The sequence below is a fragment of the Musa acuminata genome, chromosome BXJ1-3 (genome assembly GCF_036884655.1).
Source record: "Musa acuminata AAA Group cultivar baxijiao chromosome BXJ1-3, Cavendish_Baxijiao_AAA, whole genome shotgun sequence".
NCBI lineage: Eukaryota > Viridiplantae > Streptophyta > Magnoliopsida > Zingiberales > Musaceae > Musa > Musa acuminata.
The window spans coordinates 40068387-40090177 of NC_088329.1; the positions used below are offsets into that span (position 1 = coordinate 40068387).

General features: G+C 36.8%; 4 protein-coding genes and 1 long non-coding RNA gene across 11 annotated transcripts; 3 read left to right on the top strand and 2 right to left on the bottom strand.

The window, feature by feature from the left end:
• Positions 1 to 70: 70 nt before the first annotated feature.
• On the bottom strand, positions 71 to 3809 carry LOC135629695 (pentatricopeptide repeat-containing protein At5g50390, chloroplastic-like). Of its 3 annotated transcripts, none has more exons than XM_065137493.1 (3): positions 995 to 3809; positions 788 to 922; positions 71 to 648 (listed from the first exon to the last, which is right to left on the bottom strand). In XM_065137493.1, the coding sequence occupies exon 1, from the start codon at positions 3665 to 3667 to the stop codon at positions 1532 to 1534; it is 2136 nt and encodes a 711-aa protein (XP_064993565.1). In that variant the 5' UTR covers positions 3668 to 3809; the 3' UTR covers positions 71 to 648; positions 788 to 922; positions 995 to 1531. The 3 variants fall into 3 exon arrangements, with proteins under 3 accessions (XP_064993565.1, XP_064993570.1, XP_064993558.1); XM_065137498.1 differs by having other exon boundaries at positions 71 to 444; positions 522 to 648; positions 788 to 3809; XM_065137486.1 differs by having other exon boundaries at positions 788 to 3809.
• A 3364-nt stretch (positions 3810 to 7173) lies between these two features.
• On the top strand, positions 7174 to 13717 carry LOC135629705 (kinesin-like protein KIN-14N). 5 transcript variants are annotated; one of them, XM_065137530.1, is made up of 17 exons: positions 7174 to 7349; positions 7419 to 7682; positions 7783 to 7927; positions 8121 to 8230; positions 8308 to 8427; positions 8503 to 8706; positions 10351 to 10560; positions 10637 to 10711; positions 10885 to 11031; positions 11099 to 11240; positions 11357 to 11466; positions 11779 to 11940; positions 12014 to 12222; positions 12768 to 12849; positions 12925 to 13029; positions 13109 to 13213; positions 13308 to 13717. In XM_065137530.1, exons 1-17 carry the CDS (start codon positions 7290 to 7292, stop codon positions 13488 to 13490), a joined length of 2433 nt encoding a protein of 810 aa, XP_064993602.1. In that variant the 5' UTR covers positions 7174 to 7289; the 3' UTR covers positions 13491 to 13717. The 5 variants fall into 5 exon arrangements, with proteins under 5 accessions (XP_064993602.1, XP_064993596.1, XP_064993607.1 ...); XM_065137524.1 differs by having other exon boundaries at positions 7186 to 7349; positions 11354 to 11466; XM_065137535.1 differs by having other exon boundaries at positions 7186 to 7349; positions 11099 to 11237; positions 11354 to 11466.
• An 893-nt stretch (positions 13718 to 14610) lies between these two features.
• On the top strand, positions 14611 to 19788 carry LOC103979047 (transcription factor ILR3). The gene is made up of 5 exons (XM_009395062.3): positions 14611 to 14880; positions 18237 to 18299; positions 18407 to 18484; positions 18567 to 18729; positions 19307 to 19788. Exons 1-5 carry the CDS (start codon positions 14762 to 14764, stop codon positions 19574 to 19576), a joined length of 693 nt encoding a protein of 230 aa, XP_009393337.1. The 5' UTR covers positions 14611 to 14761; the 3' UTR covers positions 19577 to 19788.
• On the top strand, positions 14887 to 17416 carry LOC135629717 (uncharacterized). Its single transcript, XR_010493321.1, has 2 exons — positions 14887 to 16770; positions 16841 to 17416. It is a non-coding gene; the product is annotated as an uncharacterized LOC135629717 (long non-coding RNA).
• Positions 19789 to 20124: 336 nt separating the features above from the next.
• Positions 20125 to 21221, bottom strand: LOC135637862 (mavicyanin-like). The gene is made up of 2 exons (XM_065150707.1): positions 21035 to 21221; positions 20125 to 20836 (listed from the first exon to the last, which is right to left on the bottom strand). Exons 1-2 carry the CDS (start codon positions 21192 to 21194, stop codon positions 20424 to 20426), a joined length of 573 nt encoding a protein of 190 aa, XP_065006779.1. The 5' UTR covers positions 21195 to 21221; the 3' UTR covers positions 20125 to 20423.
• Between the last annotated feature and the right edge of the window lie 570 nt (positions 21222 to 21791).

Here is a 21791-nt window from a genome sequence, read left to right on the forward strand (position 1 = left end):
CTTTTGGATAAATGGTAACAAAACTAACAATATAGTCACCATAATAACATATCCTTCATCCTTGACAAGATAAGGAAAACAAACAGTAAGTCATAGATTGCAAGACTAGACAATATTGTTGCATTAGAATCATTATTATTTGCAGACAACAAAAAGTTTTTAGGGATCATCCGGCATCAGCGGCAACATCCCCCATCGCCTTCCTTGCAACTTCCGATGATGTGACGGGCGTAGAACACACCATGAATGAGGTGCAAGATTCCCCCGATGGATTGCAAATACTTCAACTTCCGACAATGTGGCAGTCACAGTGACAGTATGCAGCACAGAACACACCATGGTTGAAGCGCAAGATTCCCCCGAAGGACAACAAATCTTTCAGCTTCCAACAATGTGGACAGAGTATGCAGCACAGAACACACCATGAATGAAGCACAAGATACCCTGATGGACAACAAATCTTTCAGCAGCTTCCAACAACATGGCAATCACAGCAACAGAGCATGCAGCACAGAACACACCATGAATGAAGCACAAGATTCCTTCCATGAATATATGGTAGTGAGAAAAGCCCGCAAGAGGCATTTTGACTTGGAATTAGCCATCGCTCCGGTGATCAGCATTATGAATCCAGCAGCTAGAATTGCCCTAATCAATTCAACGAATCTTTCTAAATTAGTGAGAGATGTTAGTCATGCCAACAGATCTACATAGAAAGTTTAGAAACTACCATGTAGGTTTCTTCAAGAATTTTATCAAGTAAAAGGAGTTAGAAAGCTATACTAACCATTAAGCAAAGTGACCATCTGCATCAGCTACAAACAGTTGCACGAAACCATCAGGAAGCTCACAGATTTCCTGAAGAACTCTTAACAGCCAGTGCACTTAGTAAAATTGGGCATAAAATTGGATCATTAATGTCCTGAAAGATATGTACAACTTGATAGTCATCAAAGCATTTCAAATTCTCGAAAACAGAACCAGTGATGTTTACCTGTTCCAAACAATGCTACGTATCCACTTCAGAATTTGAGTAAGCACCAAAGAATTGGCCTTTAAGGAAGAAGCTCCGTCCAATCACATGAATGTATACAGAAATATTGCAATTGAGGCAGAAGGTGAAGAATAAAAAGATTTAAGACTGACTTTTCACAACAAGTAACCTCACTATAAGGAGGGAAAAGACCAAACTGTACGTGCACATCAACTGGTTTGACATGCAAACTATAAAATATCAATACCGAAGGCCCATCCATGAGTAATGGTACTCTCATCAGAACCAGAAAAATAAACACGTTAATGCAGTCAAGGTTAATATAACTAAGATACACTGGAATTTATTAGATGGGAAATTTGAGATTCTTCGATTGGTCAATGTACAACATTATTTAGGCTGTGGTTCAAAAAATATGAATGGCAAATCATGTGAAGCACAAGGAGAACTACTGTCTTCAGCCCTAATCGGCAGAACATAAATAAGATGTCTACATCCCTCGCATCGTACCTGTTTTCTAAGACAGAATAAGTACAGTTACCAATAATCCCCACATGAACAACTCCCACATCTGAAATGGTGAAATCGGCTTGCATCTCTCACAATAATTTCCCTTTTTGTAATCAATGTCAGAAACTTAATGACGGTATGGCAATCACTGCAGATCCTATGGCCTTGGACGACTTGGAGGGGAGTAAAATCTGGTGTACTGATGATCCCAAAAGCAATCGCCAACTTCTCACTGTGGTATGTTAGCATCTTTTGTTCATGGTCTGCAACATCAGGAAGCAGAGATTTCCAATCAGGAACATAACCACGTTCTACAATCTCACTCATCAGGGAATCTAGTTTCTCATAAATTTTGAGGCTTTGTGGGTGAGATTTATCTCCAAAAAGGAACTTGTGTGGCTGTTTTTTAATCTCAATCCAACTGCAAGCTGGAAGAAGTCTAATGCCCCTTCTTTTTAAGGCTTCCACAACCTTGGCAGCTTCATCCACCCTCCCAGAACTATTGTAAATATTGAGAAGAACAATGTAATTACTTAATTTTTCAGGTCCCAAACCAAAAAGTTGTTCCGCTGCAAATTTTCCAAGCTCCAAGTTCTTGTGGATCCTACAAGCCGTCAGCAAAGCCGCCCACATGTTCTTCGTGGGCCTGAAAGGAGCATTCTTTATCAAAGCATAAGCTTCATCCAATAGTCCTTCTCGACCAAACAATTCGATCATACAAGCATAGTGCATTGCTCGTGGTTTTGTGCTTGGATTTCGACTCATCATCTCAAAAATCTCCCTCCCCTTGTCTAACAAGCCAGAATAATTACATGCACCTAAGACGGCAAGAAAGGTTACATGGTCTGGGACCATCCCTTCCTCCCGCATCTTCTCATACATCTTGACAGCCTCAATTCCCATGCCATGGTTGCCATATCCACCTATCAGAGCATTCCAAGATAGAAGATTCCTGCGAGGCATCTTCTCAAAAACATTCCTGGCATCTTCCATTCTGCCCCATTTACAGTACAAGTCAACGAGAGCAGTGTTTGCTACTATATCCAACCCGAACCCATTGCGGACTAGACCTGCATGTGCTTGCTTTGCATGTTCCAGAGACCCTAATCTAGCACATATTCTGAAAAAAATGGAGTAAGTAAAATGGTCCATCTGAACATTAGCACTGCACATCTCATAGTACATATCCAAAGCTTTCTCACTGTACCCATGAAGAGCATACCCTGCTATGATAGTGTTCCATCCTACAACCGTCTTCTCAGGCATCTCATCAAAGACCCACTGAGCTTCTTCAATGCATCCACATTTACTATACATATCAATGAGAGCACAAGAAATGAAGATATTTTTATAAAATCCCATCTTAATAACACATGAATGGAACTGCCTACCAGCAAGAATGAAGCCTAAACCAGCAGTTGCCCGGATAATAGTTGCAAACATGCGTGGACTGGCATCCGATACGTCTTCCCACATCAAAAAAAACAGATTAAATGCCTCTTCATAGGAACCCACCTCTACCAGCCCTGATATCATAATACTCCATGACACGGTGTTCCTATCAGGCATATCGTCAAACAGGTGCCTTGCATCCACCATCATACCACATTTCAAATGCATCCCGAGGACTCGATTCCTCATATACTGATCAAACTTAAACCCAGTCTCAATCATATGCTGAAATACCGTCTTCACCTCCCTTACCGAGCCGACACCGATGCACGCACTGACGAGAGAATCGTAGGTGCTAGCCCGGACGGCGACGAGGTTTCCCCCCGACCGCAAAATTTCAAACAATTCAAGAGCCTCCTCATACCTCTTGAAGAAGACCAACTTCTCTATGTGGTCGAAGAAGGCAGAAGAATCTGGGCTCGCAGAGTAGGTGTCGTCCAAATTCGAGCCACGGTCGACGTGCTCAACAATCGGCTTCGGTTTTGGCCGCGGTTTCGGCCTCAGACAATTCTCCTGAGAGGACGAACACCTGACGACGACACAAGATCGGACGTTTCTCGTGGCGAACAGATCGAGACAGCAAAAAGATTTGATCTTTATGCGTTTTCCGGTCTTGGCACCGATCGAGAAGCAGGAAAAACCTGGCCAATTGCTCTTCCGAATTCTGTGATCTGAGGTCAGGTTGCAGAAGAGAGCAACGTTGATTTCCATTGCCGATGGGGGATCTGGAGAGAAGACGTTGTTAACAATGGAAATGGCGTATGCTCCCTACTCATTTGAGGTTTTCTTCTTCCGAGAACCGAGAGATTCCGGAGTCTTCCGAGAACATAGAGATGTCCGTCGTTTGCTGTCGAGGATCTGAGGGTTACGACTGCGTTTTAAACGTTACATTCGAAGTAACTGCCGTTACAATCATTTATCGGAGTCCAATCCGATAAATCGAACCTAACTCGACCTGATTCCCAACTCGAGTCTCCACATCCGAGTCAACCCGACCGCAAATATTTGAACTCGGAATCGAGTAACAACTTCGATTTTTTTCTGTTTTTGGATATTCGGATCTAATCAAACTACCTAAACTAGATTTGGGTACATTTTAACCAGGTTTAGAACAGGTAATCCAGTACGGAAATAGGTACTTAAGAATCTGATTCCTCCAAGTTGAAATATGTCGAATAACTAAGTTCCACGTGGATATGAAGGTGATTGTTTGGTAACTACAATACCGAGGAATATTACGTATAAAAATAATGATGTAAGGGATAGTTTTATTTTTTTATTAAAAATTCATCAAAATAAGAAAACATATCAAAAATCTATATAAAATTTAATATGACTCGATAACTTTCATCTATATCTATTGAGAAAATTAAATTCTTTAATATATAATATTAATTATAAAGCTCTTATCCCCGCTAAGATATAACATCATTTGTACATATCTCATGTAAAACTAGACAGCATAAATCATAAAGATTACTCTCAAGAGTGTCTTATCTTTCATTTTCAACAAAATCTTAAAATTTAAGATGTATTTATATGAATAAATCTTAATTGACTAAGGAGTTTTAATTTAATTATGACTCAACCAACTAATTTAAATATAAGTATTATCTTATAAAAATATTTATCAATCATAATAATCGTCATGTTGGTGAGTATTTTTTCATTGTATATCTCATATAAAAATTAAATTATTTTATTTATAAATTTCACTACAATTAAACTAATTGAATTAGTTCAAGGATCAACACATAATTCTAATAAGCCCATTAATAAATCAATCGAATTAAGGGCATTGCTTGCTTTTGAAAATAGACCTAAGTCTCACCATTTTTCGATTAGCAAGATTTTTTTACTTGCATCATAAGAATCATAAATATCACGTTTCATTTTCTGTATCACGAACGAAACTTAATCGTAGATACCTACCATCATTTACACATGTAACCTACATTTAGTCCATTCAAATAATATTTTCTTCTAAACCAATCTGTCTTTCATTATGATTATGCAACCCTAAGTAATTTTTAGAACTCTACCTCTGACCTTGTAGTATAATTCTATAAATTTAAAAAATTCAAAAAAATTAGATTGTTTTGTATTTTTATAACATAAGTCACATCCTCTAAAAATATGTACCGCTCCATCAACTATTTTTATATTCATTTTTCCAACACCCATGAGTTTTATTTTTAAATTATTTTTCAGACTCAACTTACTAATCAAATTATTCAGTAAATTAAAATAATTCTTTTGAGAATAAGTATGAATAACATAAGCAAAATCTAAAAGTTAACTTTTTTTGGAATAATGCATCGTCACATTTGAAAATTATGTAGATATCTTTGTCACGATCGATTACAATAGAGTACTTATTAGCCTCTTATTCTTATTTTTATTTCTCTAGATAATTTTGTCTGATATCTTCATACTTTTTATATTTAGAGCACCGAACATCATCTAAGGACTTGACTTGAAATCTCCCTTGTCATAAAATTATCCTTGTCAACATTTAACTTGAGCAGCTAATGTCTCACCATCTATATTTCTGGATTTATTATTTATTTCGATAACATAAGAGTTACTATAGCTTCTTTAACCCATCCCAAAGTTATTGTATTATTCCTACATAATACATATCCATAAAGTTGACATAAGAGGTGACGAGCAATTTAAAAAACACCAATATTTTATTTTTTGTTATTAATCTTCTTTAATTGATGTGATATTCCTTTAAATATATTTAAATGCTCTCTTCATCTTCCTCCAACATTAACCTATGGATAGATAAAACTTTTCTAATTTATCTCAAATAATTATAACAAAGTCGTCATAAAAAACAATATTGATGGTATTATCAGTAATATAAAGACAAATAATACTTATGTATTTTGCCTCAAGCTCATTCTATTGGGCATCTTTTTTTACTTTACTTGTTCATCTTTAATGTTCTTGTTATACTTGTTGAATAAAAAAATCTTTCACCCTCCTCAATCATAAGGTAAACATGTTTCTTCTATGAAATTTTTTTACAATAAAACCAACACGAACAACAGTCACATCGTTATTAAATCTTATCATCGAATATCACTTGTTGGGGAGGGAAAATAATTTTGAAAATCAAAAGATCAACTATCAAAAGAATATACCAAAAATCAACATAAAATTTAACATAATTTGATAACTTTCATATGTATCCATAAAACTAAATTATTCAATATATGAGATCAATTACAAGATTCTTATCACTAGTACGACTTCTCTTGTACACCTCTCATATAAATTTGAATAATTTTTCTCCTAACTCTCTCTAGAAATACCAAAGACCATTATCAACAACAACCAAAGTTTCTTACTTCTTCCTCTCACTAAAATATTGAGATTCAATATGTATTTATAAGAACAAACTGTAATTCACTAAAATCTTGAGTTTCATATGTCTCTAATTTGAATATAATTAATATTAATAAAAATATTTACCAACCCTTAAAAAAAGTCATTGATCTTAACATCATCATTAGCTAATATGATTTTATTATTAAAAAAAGAGAGAATGCTTTTATATGAACATTAATATACAAAACTATATGGAAATACATAAGAATGAAAATAAAATATAAATTTAAACATCATAATACTACTACTACTACTACTACTACTACTAATACCAGAGTCCAAACATTAGTTCTGACTTCATGTTCTAAGAGTGTTACAAAGGAAGTTAAGAATCTAAAGTTTTATTACATCCCTAGGAAATAGCTCATAAGGTTGCTAGTTTGGAAGAGTAAAACATATTTTCTGATAGAATTTTAGCTAATGTAAATTTGATTTATTTCAAAATATATAGATTATAAAAAAAAGAAAGATAATTGGCATATGAACATTAAATACAAAAAAATACAAAATCATATAAAAATATAATAATAATAATAATAATAATAATAATAATAATAATAATAATAATAATAATAATAATAAAATAATAATAACATGACTGCAAGGGTATACTTTGGAAAAAGAAAAATGAAGATATATTTTTGCAATATGTCATTATGCTTTGTGGCATCTCATCTGCTTAACAACGAATAATATAAACTCTTTAGAAGGGCGTATGTGAAAAAAAGCAATTTGAGATCGAAGGGTAAAATTGAAAAATTGTCAACGAAAATTTTCGTGCTAAGCCCGCCCCCAAACCATTTCAAATTTCTCCAAACCCTCTCTCCCTCCCCCCATTTCGACATCGACCGAGTTGGAGAAGGAAGAAAGGGAGCAAACCCGACCCTTCCCCACTCTCCCGGCCGGCTTGGAACCCTCAACCCCTCTCTAATTCATGTCGTCCCGAGTCCCCTGCAAGCCCCCTCTCCCCCCTCGGAGCCCCACGCGTGCCAAGGTCGTCTCTGCTCCGGCTCCCGCCTGGATGTAGGGTTCCTGAATGATTCCCCTTCTTTGGTTCTTGCAGAGAAAGGAGAATGTGGATGAGGCGTCCCTCGACAAGCGGCGTCGGGTCGTGGCGGGCAAGACGGGGGCGTCCCCTAACGACCGCGGGCGGCAGGTGCTCTCCGCCGTCAACGCCGGCCCTGATCCTGTCGGGAACCGTGATCAAGTCGCCCCTGCTGAAGGGTCCGACGGCGGTAACGTCGCCGCGATTGAGTTCGAGTCGAGGGAGGATGTGGAGAGGCTGCTGGGTGAGAAGATGAAGGGGAAGAACAAGAATGATTATAAGGTGAACGACCTAGTCTTGACTCACTGGGGACCAATTTTATGTTCTCAATTACATGGAGCTTTTGTGCTTATTGTTTGGGACGTGTTTCATTGATTTGCAGGGGAAAAGTGAGCAGATGATGGAGTACATTAAAAAGCTTAGGGTTTGCATTAGATGGTACATGGATCTTGAAGATAAGTACTTGGCTGAGCAGGAAAATCTCAGAAATTTGATGGCAGCTGAAGAGAACAGACACAGTGATATTGGTAATTTCTTTGTTTTGCTGTTTACATGGGTAAAAAAGAACTGACATCATTGATGTAACCGAGAATTATGGTCATTAGGATCAAACATGTATGGACTTTGTCTTTAGATTGACTGAAAAATTTGCTTCTCGGTTGAAATGTTTGAGCGATTACGCTGTTTCCAGCTCAAGACTTGGGACTATCTTGTCTGCAGAGAACCAGATGAGGGCAAAAGTAACTGAGCTGGAGGCAACAATCGAGGAGTTAAAGAGAGAGTGTGAATCATTGCAGGAGAGATTTAAAAAGGAAGCAGCAGATAAACTGGTGGGTGCTTTTGGAAGTATAATCCTAATATTTGATTATTGCCCGTTTGCCTGATTGGATCTTCTGAAACAATGCAGGCTGCCATTAAAACTTATGAGGATGAAAGGGATGCGCGAATTGCTATTGAAAGTTCACGTGCAGCTCTGTCTCAAGACCTTGAAAGAGTCAGCCAAGAGACTGGTCGGCTTAATGATCAGGTAGTTAATTACTCAAGTTGGACCTGCAATACTTTTCATGAAGATCCATTTTAACAATTATTGTTTCCATGCCAGTTAAAAATTGTCCAAGACAACAATAAGAGATTGCAGGAATACAATGCCAGTTTGCAGCTGTACAACAGCAATCTTCAAGCTGATGCTTTGCAAAATGGTGAGACCATCTCAAGGTTGCAGAATGAGAAGAGTGCTATAATGGAAAACTTATCTGGTCTAAGGGATCACATAAATTCACTCAAAAGTCAGTTGGATTCTTCTAGGGTGAGTCTTATTATTGTTTTCTTGTTTTGTCATGCATTTGATGTGGAATTTTATATTTGTGGTTCAAATGAATTTAGGTGTTTGTTTGCTTGGTTGTATCATACTGTTGGCTGCTACCTCATGCTTGCATGCATGTGTGCATGTGTGTGTGTCCTTTGGAATACGTATGGGTTCTCTTTCAAGTCAATTCTCAATCTAGTCGTTTTATGGGCGAAGCATGATGCACCATATTTGATTAAAATTTTCATTTTAATGTTTTACTTCAACACATACTCATCATGTAGGCATGTTGTTATGGCAGAAGGGGTTATTTCTTTTTTCTTTAATTGCAAATCCTTTGCATTGGACCAGCCTTAAAGATCAAAGATTATACAGAATATATGAAAGTAGCTATTTGTTTTTTAGTATGTGCCTTCATGTGTATCAGCCTTTATACGTTTGACATGCATTATATAGTCCTATTAATTTCACTAGTAGTTGGGTTGCTTTGTTATTATTATTTTTTTCTGAAATGAAGCAAAAAAAGTAATCTTAGTTATGTTTTTTTGGTTTACAAGTTTTTATGTTGTTTATTTAGTCAATTTTTAATAAAATAAAGTTACTTTTGGTTTTTGTCTCCCATTTATTTGCTATTTCATCGAGCTTTCTTATGCAATGTAATATGAATGATCCAACTTAATGAGAACTGTTTCATTAACTTTTTAGGCCTAGGATCATGTGGTCCAAAATGCTTAATTTAATTGGCTTATAAGTTTAAATGGCTTGATAGGTCTAGTGTCATCGAGTATTATCTAAATCGAGGTGTTATATTTCTCCAATTAAGACCCGATGTCTTGGTCTGAATCAAACACTAGTCTGGTGCACTTCATGCTGTGATATATCATGTCATATCCACATGTATGCCTTTCTCACTAATACCTCTCACCATGCTCAATAGTCTATTATTGATATCACTTGTCATGATCCATGATGATTGGATAACTGATATCTAAACTTGATAAGCAAGAACCACATGACTTAAATGTTTAAGTCCAAATTAATTATTGTAGACCCACACTAATCCTATAAACAAATGAATCAGTCTCTCATATCTGATCTGAGACTAAACTGGGGTATCACCGCAATACTTGTGCTTTATTATAAAATTAATCGATTCCAATTTCTTCAATTTGAATGATCTATTGTAACTTAATGTCTTTCCCACATATCAAACTCATCATTTTTAACATTAAATTTTCATTAGTGGCAGGATCCTAATATGATCTTTGCTACATCTTAGAGAGGCTTACTAGAGTGCTATGCTAACATTTTTTTTCCTTAATTCCATGAGGTGAACGCACACTAGATGTCTTAAATACTTGAAATTGAGATACACAATGCCACCTGTTTGGTAGAGACACTGGCCTGTGGGACACTATGGGTTTGATCTGCCTTGGTTGTAATTTATCAATTTTGCTGGATAAACATCCAGCTGTTCTTGGGTCTAGGGTGTTTCTCGTGAGAAAATAGTATTAATTAGAATTTAGAAACTTGATTACATAGATTTTTTTCACCCAACTTATTTGACAAGCTTGAGTATTTTGCATATTTTTCTCTTAGTGCCATCTCTCCTTACATGACACAGTTACTTGGTTGTTGTGCCAGTCTTCTCAACAAGTGGCAGTTAAACAGAAAGAGGATTTAATAAAAGAAATAAGTTGCCTGAGAAGTGAATTGCAGCAAGTAAGGGATGATCGTGAACATTCACTAGAACAAGTCCAGAGTTTGACTCAAGAAGTTGCTAAGTTTAAAGAAATTACTGGGAAGTCCTCGAAAGATTTGGATATGATAACTACAAAAACAATTGCACTAGAGGTTTGTTTGCACCTTAGCCATAATAAATCTTTTGTTACTCGTGTACAACACTTATTTTGTTCATAATGATATGTAGGAGACCTGTGCTTCCCAAAGGGATCAAATACGGCTATTGCAGCACCAGCTTGCTGCTTCAAATGAGAAATTGAAGGTTGGTAGTAGTCTCTCATTCAGTCATCTGGCTTATGCCTTTCTTTGACATTGTTTTAGTGCATTTCTGTTTGAAAAAAGGAGTAGTTCTTTTCTACACAAAATTTGTTTCTCTTCACTCTGTAATGCTGCAAATATCCAGTCTTGACTTTTTTTTTAATTATTTTTTTGTAGCAAGCTGATATGACAGCCACTGAAACAATGTCTGAATATGAAGAACAAAAGAAAACTGTAAATGACTTGCAAAATCGTCTTGTGGAAGCTGAGTTTCAAATTCTGGAAGCCGAGAAATTGCGAAAAAAACTGCATAATACTATACTGGTACTTTTAGTTTTCTTATATCGAATTTGCTAAGTGTTTTGGATGCTAAGACTATATGCTGTTGCAGGAACTTAAGGGAAATATTCGAGTCTTCTGTAGAGTTCGCCCAGTTTTACCTGACAATGATTCTAGTGGCACAGATGGAGCCGTGGTTTCTTATCCAACCTCAATGGAAACTGCAGGCCGGGGCATCGACTTGATGCATAGTAGTATGGATATGTTTCTGTATCAGTCTTTTAAGATACTATATTTAGATTATGCCTGTTGTATTATAGCTATTTCAAGTGTCATGAGACACTGACCATGTCAATTATCTTGTTAGCAGCTCAGAAATACTCTTTCACTTTTGATAAAGTATTCAATCATGAAGCTTCACAAGAAGATGTGTTTTTTGAAATCTCACAGCTGGTGCAGAGTGCACTCGATGGGTACAAGGTGGTTTAACGAATCATTTGATCTTGTTTTTTTTTATGTTCATAACTGAAAATGACACCTTTTCTTGCTCCATCACCCCCAATTCAGTGTTGTCAAGAGTAATCTTTTGCTCTCTATTAATTGTCTGTTGACATACTGTTTAACTAAACTTTCTTTGTATTCTGTTTCAATTATTTGGCTAGCTAATTCTTGTAAGAATTAAATCACCTAACTCTTGTGAGTTTATTGTATGTTTGGGACAGGTATTATTAGATCTTGCCATTTTTTTGGGTTGATCGTTTATCTAAAAATACTTACTATCACAAATGGCAGGTTTGCATTTTTGCTTATGGGCAAACTGGTTCTGGTAAAACATTCACTATGATGGGAAACCCAGAAATTCGAGAACAGAAAGGGCTTATACCCCGTTCTTTGGAGCAGGTGTTTGAAACTAGCCAATCATTACAATGTCAAGGTTGGAAGTACAAAATGCAGGTAAACTTCTGTTCTTAATAGTTTGCCTGATCATATAACATTCGGTTTGCTTATTCCCCATCCATTTTTGCAGGCTTCCATGCTGGAGATTTACAATGAGGCAATTCGTGACTTGTTATCACCAGGTCGGCCAAGCAGCCTAGAGGCAAATGCTGCTGTTAACAAACAATATTCAATCAAACATGATTCTGGTGGAAATACAATTGTATCTGACCTTACCATCGTAGATGTATGCAGTATCAAGGAGGTGTCTTTTCTCCTACAACAGGCTGCACAGAGCAGGTAACCATTAGTCATTTTTCTGTCCAGTTTTTTTTTTCAGCAGTGATTTAATGGACTCGATAGCTTAGACTTTTTTCAATATTATTTGGTGAATATCTGCACAGAACTATTTACTGTTCGTATTAGTCTTGATCTTTTCACACAAGATATACTTGTCCGGAGTAGCTAGATCGACGTACTTTGTATCAGTCATGAAAAGAAACTTTCTTAGCTTTGGAAGTAGCGGTGAATCTCATATTGTCTAGCAAATCTGAGGATAACTAACTTTGAACATTGGAGGGTAACCAATCTCTATGTGCTGTTAGTTTTTGGTTTATAATTAAATGCAAACGTATTTTAAGCTACAAAATAAAGACTGCTGCATCAAACTTTATCAACCATATCAGAACTATCAAAAAAGAGTGATGCTGGAAGCATGGGATTATCTGTCTTCCTTATTGGCTTGTGTTCACTTACATCAATATGGATCTATATCTGTTTTGTCTTATCTATTTCAATGAAATAATTTGCCGGCATACTAATAGACTATTGAATTCCTTGGCCAGATCTGTGGGTAGGACACACATGAACGAACAGTCCTCGAGAAGTCATTTTGTCTTCACCTTGCGTATATTTGGTGTCAATGAGGTGATCAACCGATTGATCTTAATATTGTTGAATTTGTTTTGCCATCCGACATAAATTCTTGTGATATCATTCCAGAGCACAGAACAACAGGTTCAAGGTGTCCTAAACTTAATAGATCTCGCTGGAAGCGAGCGCCTAGCAAGAAGTGGTGCCACCGGAGATCGCCTAAAAGAAACACAGGTAGTATTACTCCAATTAAACAATGGTGTGTGATTTGTGAAACTGTTCATTGAATTGCTTTTCCCCACTTTTAACGTAGGCAATCAATAAAAGTTTATCCGCCTTGAGTGATGTAATCGCTGCGATCGCGAAGAAAGAAGACCATGTGCCATTTAGGAACTCCAAGCTAACGTATCTTCTGCAGGTATGCAATGTTCCTCCGGGTTTGCATGTCCTTATTACAAACCTTTCCATCTTTTATGCCTGTTAACTATCAAATTGCTTTCTGTGTAATATAGCCTTGTCTTGGTGGAGACTCGAAGACACTAATGTTCGTCAATATCTCGCCGGAATCATCCTCAGCCGGGGAGTCCATCTGCTCACTTCGTTTCGCCGCCAGGGTTAACTCATGCGAAATTGGCATTCCCCGACGACAGACCCAGTCGCGGCCTCTTTTGGATTCTCGATTGAGCTACGGCTGAGGCCTGTGATCGTCTTCGATAACCCCTCATTATCGTGATTATTTAATGATCAATACGGATCTGACATTGTCACTGTAAGTCTGTACACTAAGGGATTGCAATTGATCATCTGGTGTGGGTTGGGTTTGTAGCATGTGAAGTTGAGGTTGTACGCAGATTGGAGTGTCTACGTGTGTTTGCTAACAACGACTATTAATACTCGAGATATTGTTTTCAACCATGTTTTGGTCTACAAGATTGACTATTATTGTTCTGTTAAAGTCATCTTATGTGGCCCAAAAGTAGAAAGAATTGTTATAGGATGTCAGCAATTGTTCCCTCATTTGATGATCGTTTGGTTTATAACTCTACATGATGGAATCGTAGATGGCAATTATTGCTGTATTCTTTGTAATCGTGATGTCATTCATTCTGTCAACGTCATCTTTTTGCCCAAAAGTAGAAAGATTTTTCATAAAGCAAGTGAATGGCAAAAGATTTTCAAATCAATTTTTTGATTTTTTTTAGAATTATTTTTCAAAAGCAGTTAGTAGTATTTTTTTTTGGGTCCAAATCCAAAAGATTTTCCTGTTATTATATAAAATTTTCTGTCCAAATCCAAAAAAAGCTGTATATATATATTTTAAATTCTATATAATATTTTTGTTTCAAAAATACTGTGACATAAAAAACATTATTAAAAATAAATTATTGCATTATATTTTAAAAAAATATTATATAGTGTTTTTAGAATACTATACAATGTTTTGTGGATAAAAACCAATCCACAAAATACTATTAAAGTTAATGGGAAAAAAAAATAGATTTAGGAAAAAATGGCAACATTTTTAATAAGTATTTTAGAATATTAAAAATAGGATATAATGATTTAAAAATTTTAAAAAGCTGTATCATCCCGAAAAATTAAAAAAAAATATTTTTCTGCACAATCTACAATTATTATCTCATTTGGTAATATTTATTTTCCACCACGAAAAAAAAGTCGATTCCATTTGGTTGATTATTCCAAGGCATGTGGTGGGCGGTGGGCCCAGAAATCCTATTGGATAGGGTTCCGCGCAACTCCGTCGGCCACGTAATTCCCCCACCCAATCCTCGCTCTAAACGAGCCCTAAATAAAGAAAACAGTCTGGTTTTTACGTTCTTCTCCGACCACAAGACGACGACGAAGTAAAGGGGCCGCGAATAATTGGCCCGACGGCGGATCGATATCGAAATTCTCCCACGGCTCCCGGCCGGAGAAGTTTAGGTTGCCGGCGACGGTTTGGAGAATGGGCTCCACCGAAAACCCTAACTGGTTCTTGGATTGCTCCTTGATCGATGACATCCCCGATGCCGGGGCCGATTTCGGTTGGAACCCTCAGGGCTTCGACCCAGCCTCCAGTGTCAGGTAATTTGAAGCGGATTCTAGGGATTCTTTTTGTCCACCCGTTGCTCGATCTCTTCGCGTGTTGGGTCCCCTCCTTTTTAGCTTCGAAAAATCTGAAATTTCTTTTTCTTGTTTGGTCGAATGGGGATTTCTTTAATTTTGTGCTTGATGCTGCTGCTGAGGCGTCCTGACTCTACTTCGAATGGTCATTCTTGATCCTTTATAGTAGTTTGTCTCTGTCAGTTGCATGTTTTCGGATTATAGACTCACTCGTGCTTATTGTGAATAATTTGGACATATGTATTATGAGAACCATTTAGGTTTTGTGGGGAAATCATTTGTAGTTGCTTGCTAGAATTTATTGTGGTCTGAAAGAAGACTAATCAATTTACCAAACGATCATGCATGGTCTGAGCTGCTTCATCATTCAGATCGATCTTTCACTGTGTTTTTACTTGATTGCAAACAAATTTGTTGGTATGGTACTGGTTATAACCTAGGTTTCTTACTGTGGTCTAGGATAATACGCTGTTCTAGAACCTTTTTGTTTGTCCTTGTCATCTAAATATGCTGGTGCTAAGCAAGATGTGTTTTGGTAGTAATGATATCAATTTGCAGTGTACTTGTTATTATGTAAGGTGTAGTAGACTGACCATAATATTTGATCTTTAATGGTGTAGGATGAGGTAATTTATCCATTGAAAATTCTTTCTTGGTGCTTTTCATGAGTTCCAAATTTATGTTAGTATGGTTAGAGAAAATATTTCCTATTTGTGATTATGTGCTGTGATTTTTCTCACTATAATTCTTTTCCTCCATTTTATGTTCCTAACTAGGATCAAGGGAGTGACCATGGTATGTCTGAACGAATATGATTGTCCTAGTATATAGCACACTGAAGAGGAGTTTTGGACATGATTAAATGTCTCAAATGTAATTTCAATCCAACTGATAACTTCCCTCTGATGATGAAAATAAAATTTTTGTATGAACGGAAAGTCCTTGCACGAAAACTCATATTGGAACTCCAAAGCACATATTTAGTCAGAATAATTATATATTCATCTGGAGAAAAGAATAAACATGGCATTTAATCAAACAGAGATGAGTTTTGGTTTTACATCTTTAATTGTTGATCCAATTGGAATCCAACCCACATGGTTAAGGCTCAGTATCTGGTGACATCGAGCAAAGATATACTCTCAATCTTTTGAAGCTGTGATCCATGCCAAACCTGGCTTGGATTCCATTTTCTGTTTAATAGACAGTGGCTAGGTGCTGGAGAGTGTCAAGCTTAACTATGTGAGAACTTTATATGATTCTATGGTAACATAGCTTAATTATCAAAAACAAAGCCTTTAATTGGATGGCAATCTTATTCCTTGGGGCAAATATTTTTTGCAAAACTGAAAATATAATAATATTGTTAATAATCTTAAATAACAAATGGTCAAATTTGTTTATTTTTTGTTTCACCTTTCATCTCAGACTAAATTGTACCAAGATTTTTCGTTTCTGTTGGTACATAATTATCTAAAGCTCAAGATCTGTTACCAGGAGACATATTGGAAAGAAGCAGTTCATGTTCTAAGGTTAAGTTTGCCGAGTGGGCTTCCATTGGTTGTTTGAAACACATTTATCTTTGCATATCCTTACTGAGGCATTGTTGGTGAATTTCTTCTTCTTAATTATTTTGACATCCTGCTTTGATCTCTTTTCTTAGTCATATTTGTAGCAGTTAACGATGTTCTTGGCATGGAGTTCCTTGAGGCTTCAATTGGGTGCTCCATTCATGAATCTTGAAATATCAAAACCCTTTTAGGGATCTGCAATCTGTATAGTATGTCATTTCTCAGCATTGGAATGTTATTGAAAAACTTAGTTTACATCACTTGCAACAAAAGAAATAAGGTATACTTTTAATCTTTTGAAGCTCTGACCTATGCCAAAGCTTACTCGTATCTCTGTTTCTGATTAATAGAAAGCGACTAAGTGCTGGAGAGCGACAAGCTTAACTATGTGAAATCTTTATATGAGTTTATGGTGACATAGCATAGCCTTCAAGAAGGAAGTTTTCAATTGGATGGTTATCTTATTCCTTGGGGCAAATATTCTTGCAGAATTATCTACAATGAGTTATGTTGATGCATCGGCTAAAGTGTGGACAAAATGGTCTATCTTGCCTCGTAGTAATGTTAATTTTCTTAAATAAACAAAAGGTCAAAATTTTTTCTTTTCCCTTCAGCTTTCATCCCAGACTAAACTGTACCACTTTTTTGGTTTTATTCAGACATAGTTATCTAAAGTTCAAGATATGGCAGTAGGTGACATATTGGAAATAATCAGTTCATGTTCTAAGGTTAAGTTTATCAAGTGGTCTTCTAGTGGTTATTTGAAACACCTTTTATGTTTGCGTATCCCTACTGAAATATTGTTGGAGAACTCTTTTTTCTTTAATATTTTGACTTCTTGTTTTGATATCTTTTCTTTTTCATATTTGTTGCGATTAACTACATTCTTGGCATGGAGATCCTTGTGGCTTCAATTGGGTGCAAAATGCATTTAGACAACTGTCTAAATACATTTATATCACGATGAGTGAATGGGGAGGATGACCAATATTTTGGGATGAAACTAATGTCAAAATTTCCATTGTTGTATTCAAGAAAAAGAAAACCTCTCTGATGTTGAGAAAGAACCATCAAAATCTCTGATTTTCCCACACCATATGAACAGCTCATCTCTTCCATATTTTTGTGACCTTTTTCCGCTTTTCCTGGTCCCTGTAATGTGATCCTACATCCATTATGCAATAAATGAATTCTTTAATCTTAAAGGCCAATCCATCTAGCATCTGATTCAGCATTCAGGCATGATGATTCTTTTTTGATGTTTGGATATTATTTGCTTTTTATTAGGATAACTGACTCGTTGGTGTGGTTCTTTTATCAGTGATTTATATGATGATTCCTTAGGTTCATACTTTTTATTAATGCATTGATCAAGGGCAAAAATCTGCTAAATCATTTAATCATGGCTTTGATTTTATGACTGAAGATTAATTTGGTCACTTCTTCTAAATCATTTAATTTGATCCAAACATTATTTAGGACATTTAAAAGTTTTGCAATATGATAACCTTCTCATTCTTTATGCTAAAACCCATATGACCAACATTTGCGTTTGCTATTACATGCCTATGATGTGTGTTAATATGTACCAGCTATTATCTCGGACTGAAATTTGCATTTGTACTGATTTTCATTGTTTCACCTAGCTTCGTTAGATATATTTTTCTTTTAATTATGTTGTATCTTCTTCTTTATGTTATCTTCTTTTTTTTTCACAGCTTCTTACATGAATCTTTCTTTTGCCAGTGTGGAAATTGATAGCTCCTTTGTAAATTCTGATGGTCTGAAAGAACCAGGCTCTGCAAAGCGGTTTGAGTCCTTGTGCTTAAAGATCAAGATTTAGGATCCTTATAGTATTACTTTATATACAGAATTGTGTGTCACTTTTGTAAGTTTGAATCATTCATGGGTTGCAGTTCCAGATCAGAATCCTGCAGTAATCCAGCCTCCAAAGCCTGTAGGGAGAAGATGAGAAGGGAAAGGTTAAATGATAGGTAAATTTTCCTTATTTGTACATGCTTAGTACTTATATTATGTTTTATCCTCCTTCATAGTTTCAATCTTTTGCAATGAAAGGTTCTTGGAACTGAACTCTCTTCTTGATCCTGGGAACCCACCAAAGATGGACAAGGCAGCTATTTTAAGTGATGCTGCTCGTTTGGTGACTCAACTGCGCAATGAAGCACAGAAGCTAAAAGAATCAAATGAAAGTCTCCAGGAGAAAATAAAAGAATTGAAGGTATGTCTTTCTTTCATTTTACACTTAGCTCTATGCTTGTGTGTGCTGTCAATACTAAGATATCTGTACCTGTAGATTGTGAAATCTAATTAGTATTCAACTATAGTTTGTTAGTTGCCTCTTTCTTTTCTTTTCACTTAAATTCCTTAATTTCAACAAGGTTGAGATGAGTGTATATCCAAATTCTTTGGATGATATGCTGTTGATATTTACGAATGGGATCTAGTGTATGAAGTTCCCACCAATGTGGACAAGAAAGAATAAAACGCTCAAGAAAGAAGAAAGGCCATAGCTGTTTTTAATAACATACGCGGTTTCGATGGTAATGAAAAATAGAAGAAAAGAAGTTAGTTTCTGACTTCCAACATGTAACATGGTATGGTCTTCTTAAGATTAACATATTAGTGGATTCACTACAAAATCTTAATAAAAAAAGGAGTCTTGCATGAAATTACCTGTCACAATTTTCTCCAGTTGAAATATTCTTTCTAAAATGTGTTTTCTTAGAACAAAAGGTTACATCTTCTAGTTAATTCCTTCGTTGCCATCTCATTAATGGGAGTGTGCTGCTCTGCAGGCTGAGAAGAATGAGCTTCGTGATGAGAAGCAGAAGCTAAAGGCCGAGAGGGGGAGTCTGGAGCAGCAAGTAAAGCTCTTGAATGCCAGATCAAGCTATGTGCCTCAGCCACCTTTAGTACCAACCCCTTATGGAGCCCAAGGGCAAGCTGCCGGACACAAGCTCATGGTCCCGATCATCGGCTTCCCTGGGTTCCCGATGTGGCAATATATGCCGCCTTCTGATGTCGATACATCACAGGATGCAGATAAATGTTCACCTGTTGCTTAAGCAACCGGGAGATCAAGCTGAGTGGCTTATTGTAGCTGATGCTATATGAGTTATATTTGGTTTCATGTTGAATCATTGATGTGGAGGCTTATCTGATTTGGAGACTTTTTTTTGCCAGAACACAATTCTATTTGTCATTGATGTGCTACCTATATCTTGTCTTGATTCCCCATTCTAATGTGGAAAAAAGATTGAGAAACTTCCTTGATGCATTTTGGGATTATACTTAAGCTGCTGATGTTTTTGTTTGATCTGTGATTGTTTTGTATGCATCTACATAAGTCAAACTACCGAGTTCTTTTTTCATTGTCTACTTTGAAGTCATTACAGTGAATCATGTTCTTCACTTTAATGAATGCTATTTGATCTTTTCATTATTTTTGACAAAAAATAATGACAAATAACTCTTTAGATTACTCTTGATTTTTCTATCAAATAAATATTAGAAGAGTACGAAGCTTATCATGCAATGATGTGCGCTTGTTTTGATGCGTCAACATATATATATGCGAAGAACGTGCCATGAACATGCAACCCTACATCGAGGATATGAGTTGGGCAATTCATATCCATGTGATGAGCATATTTTGATTTCAATCCACGAGGTGTTATCATGCTTGTAGTAATATACTGACACTAAGCTTTGAGTTGACTTAAAGAGTTGGTCAACTCATGGGAAGAAAGCTAACTCTACAAGTCTGATTCCAATTCAAAGAAAAGAGAAGCCAAGCTGTAATCTGTGAATACGTTTCATCCCGAGATCAGAACAAATGTAGAAAGCAATCAAATGAATCCAAAACCAGTAGAATGGCGTCTATTTCTCTCTCTCCATCTTTCTCCACAGAGCTCAAAGCGCCGCCGCCACCGCCACCATCGCCATCATCATCGAGATCCCGATCCCGAGATCTGCAGCAACCTTGGCATGCACGCAGGCCCCGCCCGCCGCTCCCATCGGAGCCGGCGGCGAAAGAGACAAGGGCGGAAACGGCAGCGACGGCGGATCGGCGGGTCCGTCGGGCGGGAAGTCCGGTAGCGGGGAGGGCGGCGGCGAGCCCGACGAAGCTACGCGGACGGCCATCTTCATCCCACTCCTGCAGTGCCCCGCCGTCCCGCAGATGAAGTACCGCGTCCCTGCGGCCTTCAGCGCGACGGTGGTGTTCCCGCTTTTGTCCGACGATATCGGATTGCTTGGCGTCCCGCACGAGCCGTAGGCGACGCTCGTCACCTCCAACACGTCGTGGCTCGATCCATACAGGAAGGCTGCATGCCAAGAAGAAGAGCACTGGCGAAGTTATTGCAGTTGCAATGCACGTACTGCATTTACTTATACGTGATATCTTTCTTCATATATATATATGAATATAATGAATGTAACGCATGATGAACTGACACCTTACAAAGAAGAGGAGATGGAGAACAAGAAAAGATGAAGAGAAAGGGAAACAGAAGAGGACTTACTCAATGTATCACCAGGGTGGAATGTCTTGGTTGAAGCCCAAAGAGTGTAGTTAGTGCGTAGATCCCATCCACCTGTTGGAGCTCCTACAACATAGTTACTCCCCCTTGCAAAGCCAGCCATTGCTGCCATTATGGCAACAGCCATTAGAGCCCTCAGCATGGCTCCGCAGAGAGAGAGAGAGAGAGAGAGAGAATGTATTGATGTGTGGAAGATGGGAAAGCATGTAGAACTTATACACACGGATGGAGGTAGGAATGATTCCTGACAGATTGGCAATGCCCCCAAAAAAAACACAGTAGCGAAGACTTTTGAGTTCTCACTCCACGAAACAAAATATTAAGTACTTGATTGAGATCACTTGTGAGATTCACAGAGATGCTGTATGACCTTCTTGTTCATGGAAGTCACATCCTCAAGTATAAGCACAATGATACATTGACTGGAATCAACATATTTGTATTCATGTTATCCTATTTGATCGGATTGTGATAAATGATATTAGATTTTTTAAAAATTAAAAATAATAGTTAAATCTGCAAATAAAATTTTATTAGGCAATCAACTTATTATTATTATTATTGCTAAAAAATGGTATATGACTTAAAATTTATCAAAGAAAATTCATTATTTTTAGGATTCTACAATAATTATTTCCTTCAATTAATAACAATAATAATATAGATTACTATTATATACGAAGATAAATAAAAATAATTGTAATAAAACGATTTATTCCGCCTTGCTGCATGAAACTTC

Coding starts and splice junctions, on each gene's coding strand:
- LOC135629695 (XM_065137493.1), bottom strand. CDS start 3,667: ATGGAAATCAACGTTGCTCTCTTCTGCAACCTGACCTCAGATCACAGA.
- LOC135637862 (XM_065150707.1), bottom strand. CDS start 21,194: ATGCTGAGGGCTCTAATGGCTGTTGCCATAATGGCAGCAATGGCTGGC. Junction 20,837..21,034: donor CCACCCTGGTGATACATTGA/GTAAGTCCTCTT, acceptor CTTGGCATGCAG/CCTTCCTGTATGGATCGAGC.
- LOC135629705 (XM_065137511.1), top strand. CDS start 7,290: ATGTCGTCCCGAGTCCCCTGCAAGCCCCCTCTCCCCCCTCGGAGCCCC. Junction 8,231..8,307: donor AGGAAGCAGCAGATAAACTG/GTGGGTGCTTTT, acceptor GAAACAATGCAG/GCTGCCATTAAAACTTATGA. Junction 10,561..10,636: donor CAAAAACAATTGCACTAGAG/GTTTGTTTGCAC, acceptor AATGATATGTAG/GAGACCTGTGCTTCCCAAAG.
- LOC103979047 (XM_009395062.3), top strand. CDS start 14,762: ATGGGCTCCACCGAAAACCCTAACTGGTTCTTGGATTGCTCCTTGATC. Junction 18,300..18,406: donor GAACCAGGCTCTGCAAAGCG/GTTTGAGTCCTT, acceptor CATGGGTTGCAG/TTCCAGATCAGAATCCTGCA. Junction 18,730..19,306: donor AGAAAATAAAAGAATTGAAG/GTATGTCTTTCT, acceptor GCTGCTCTGCAG/GCTGAGAAGAATGAGCTTCG.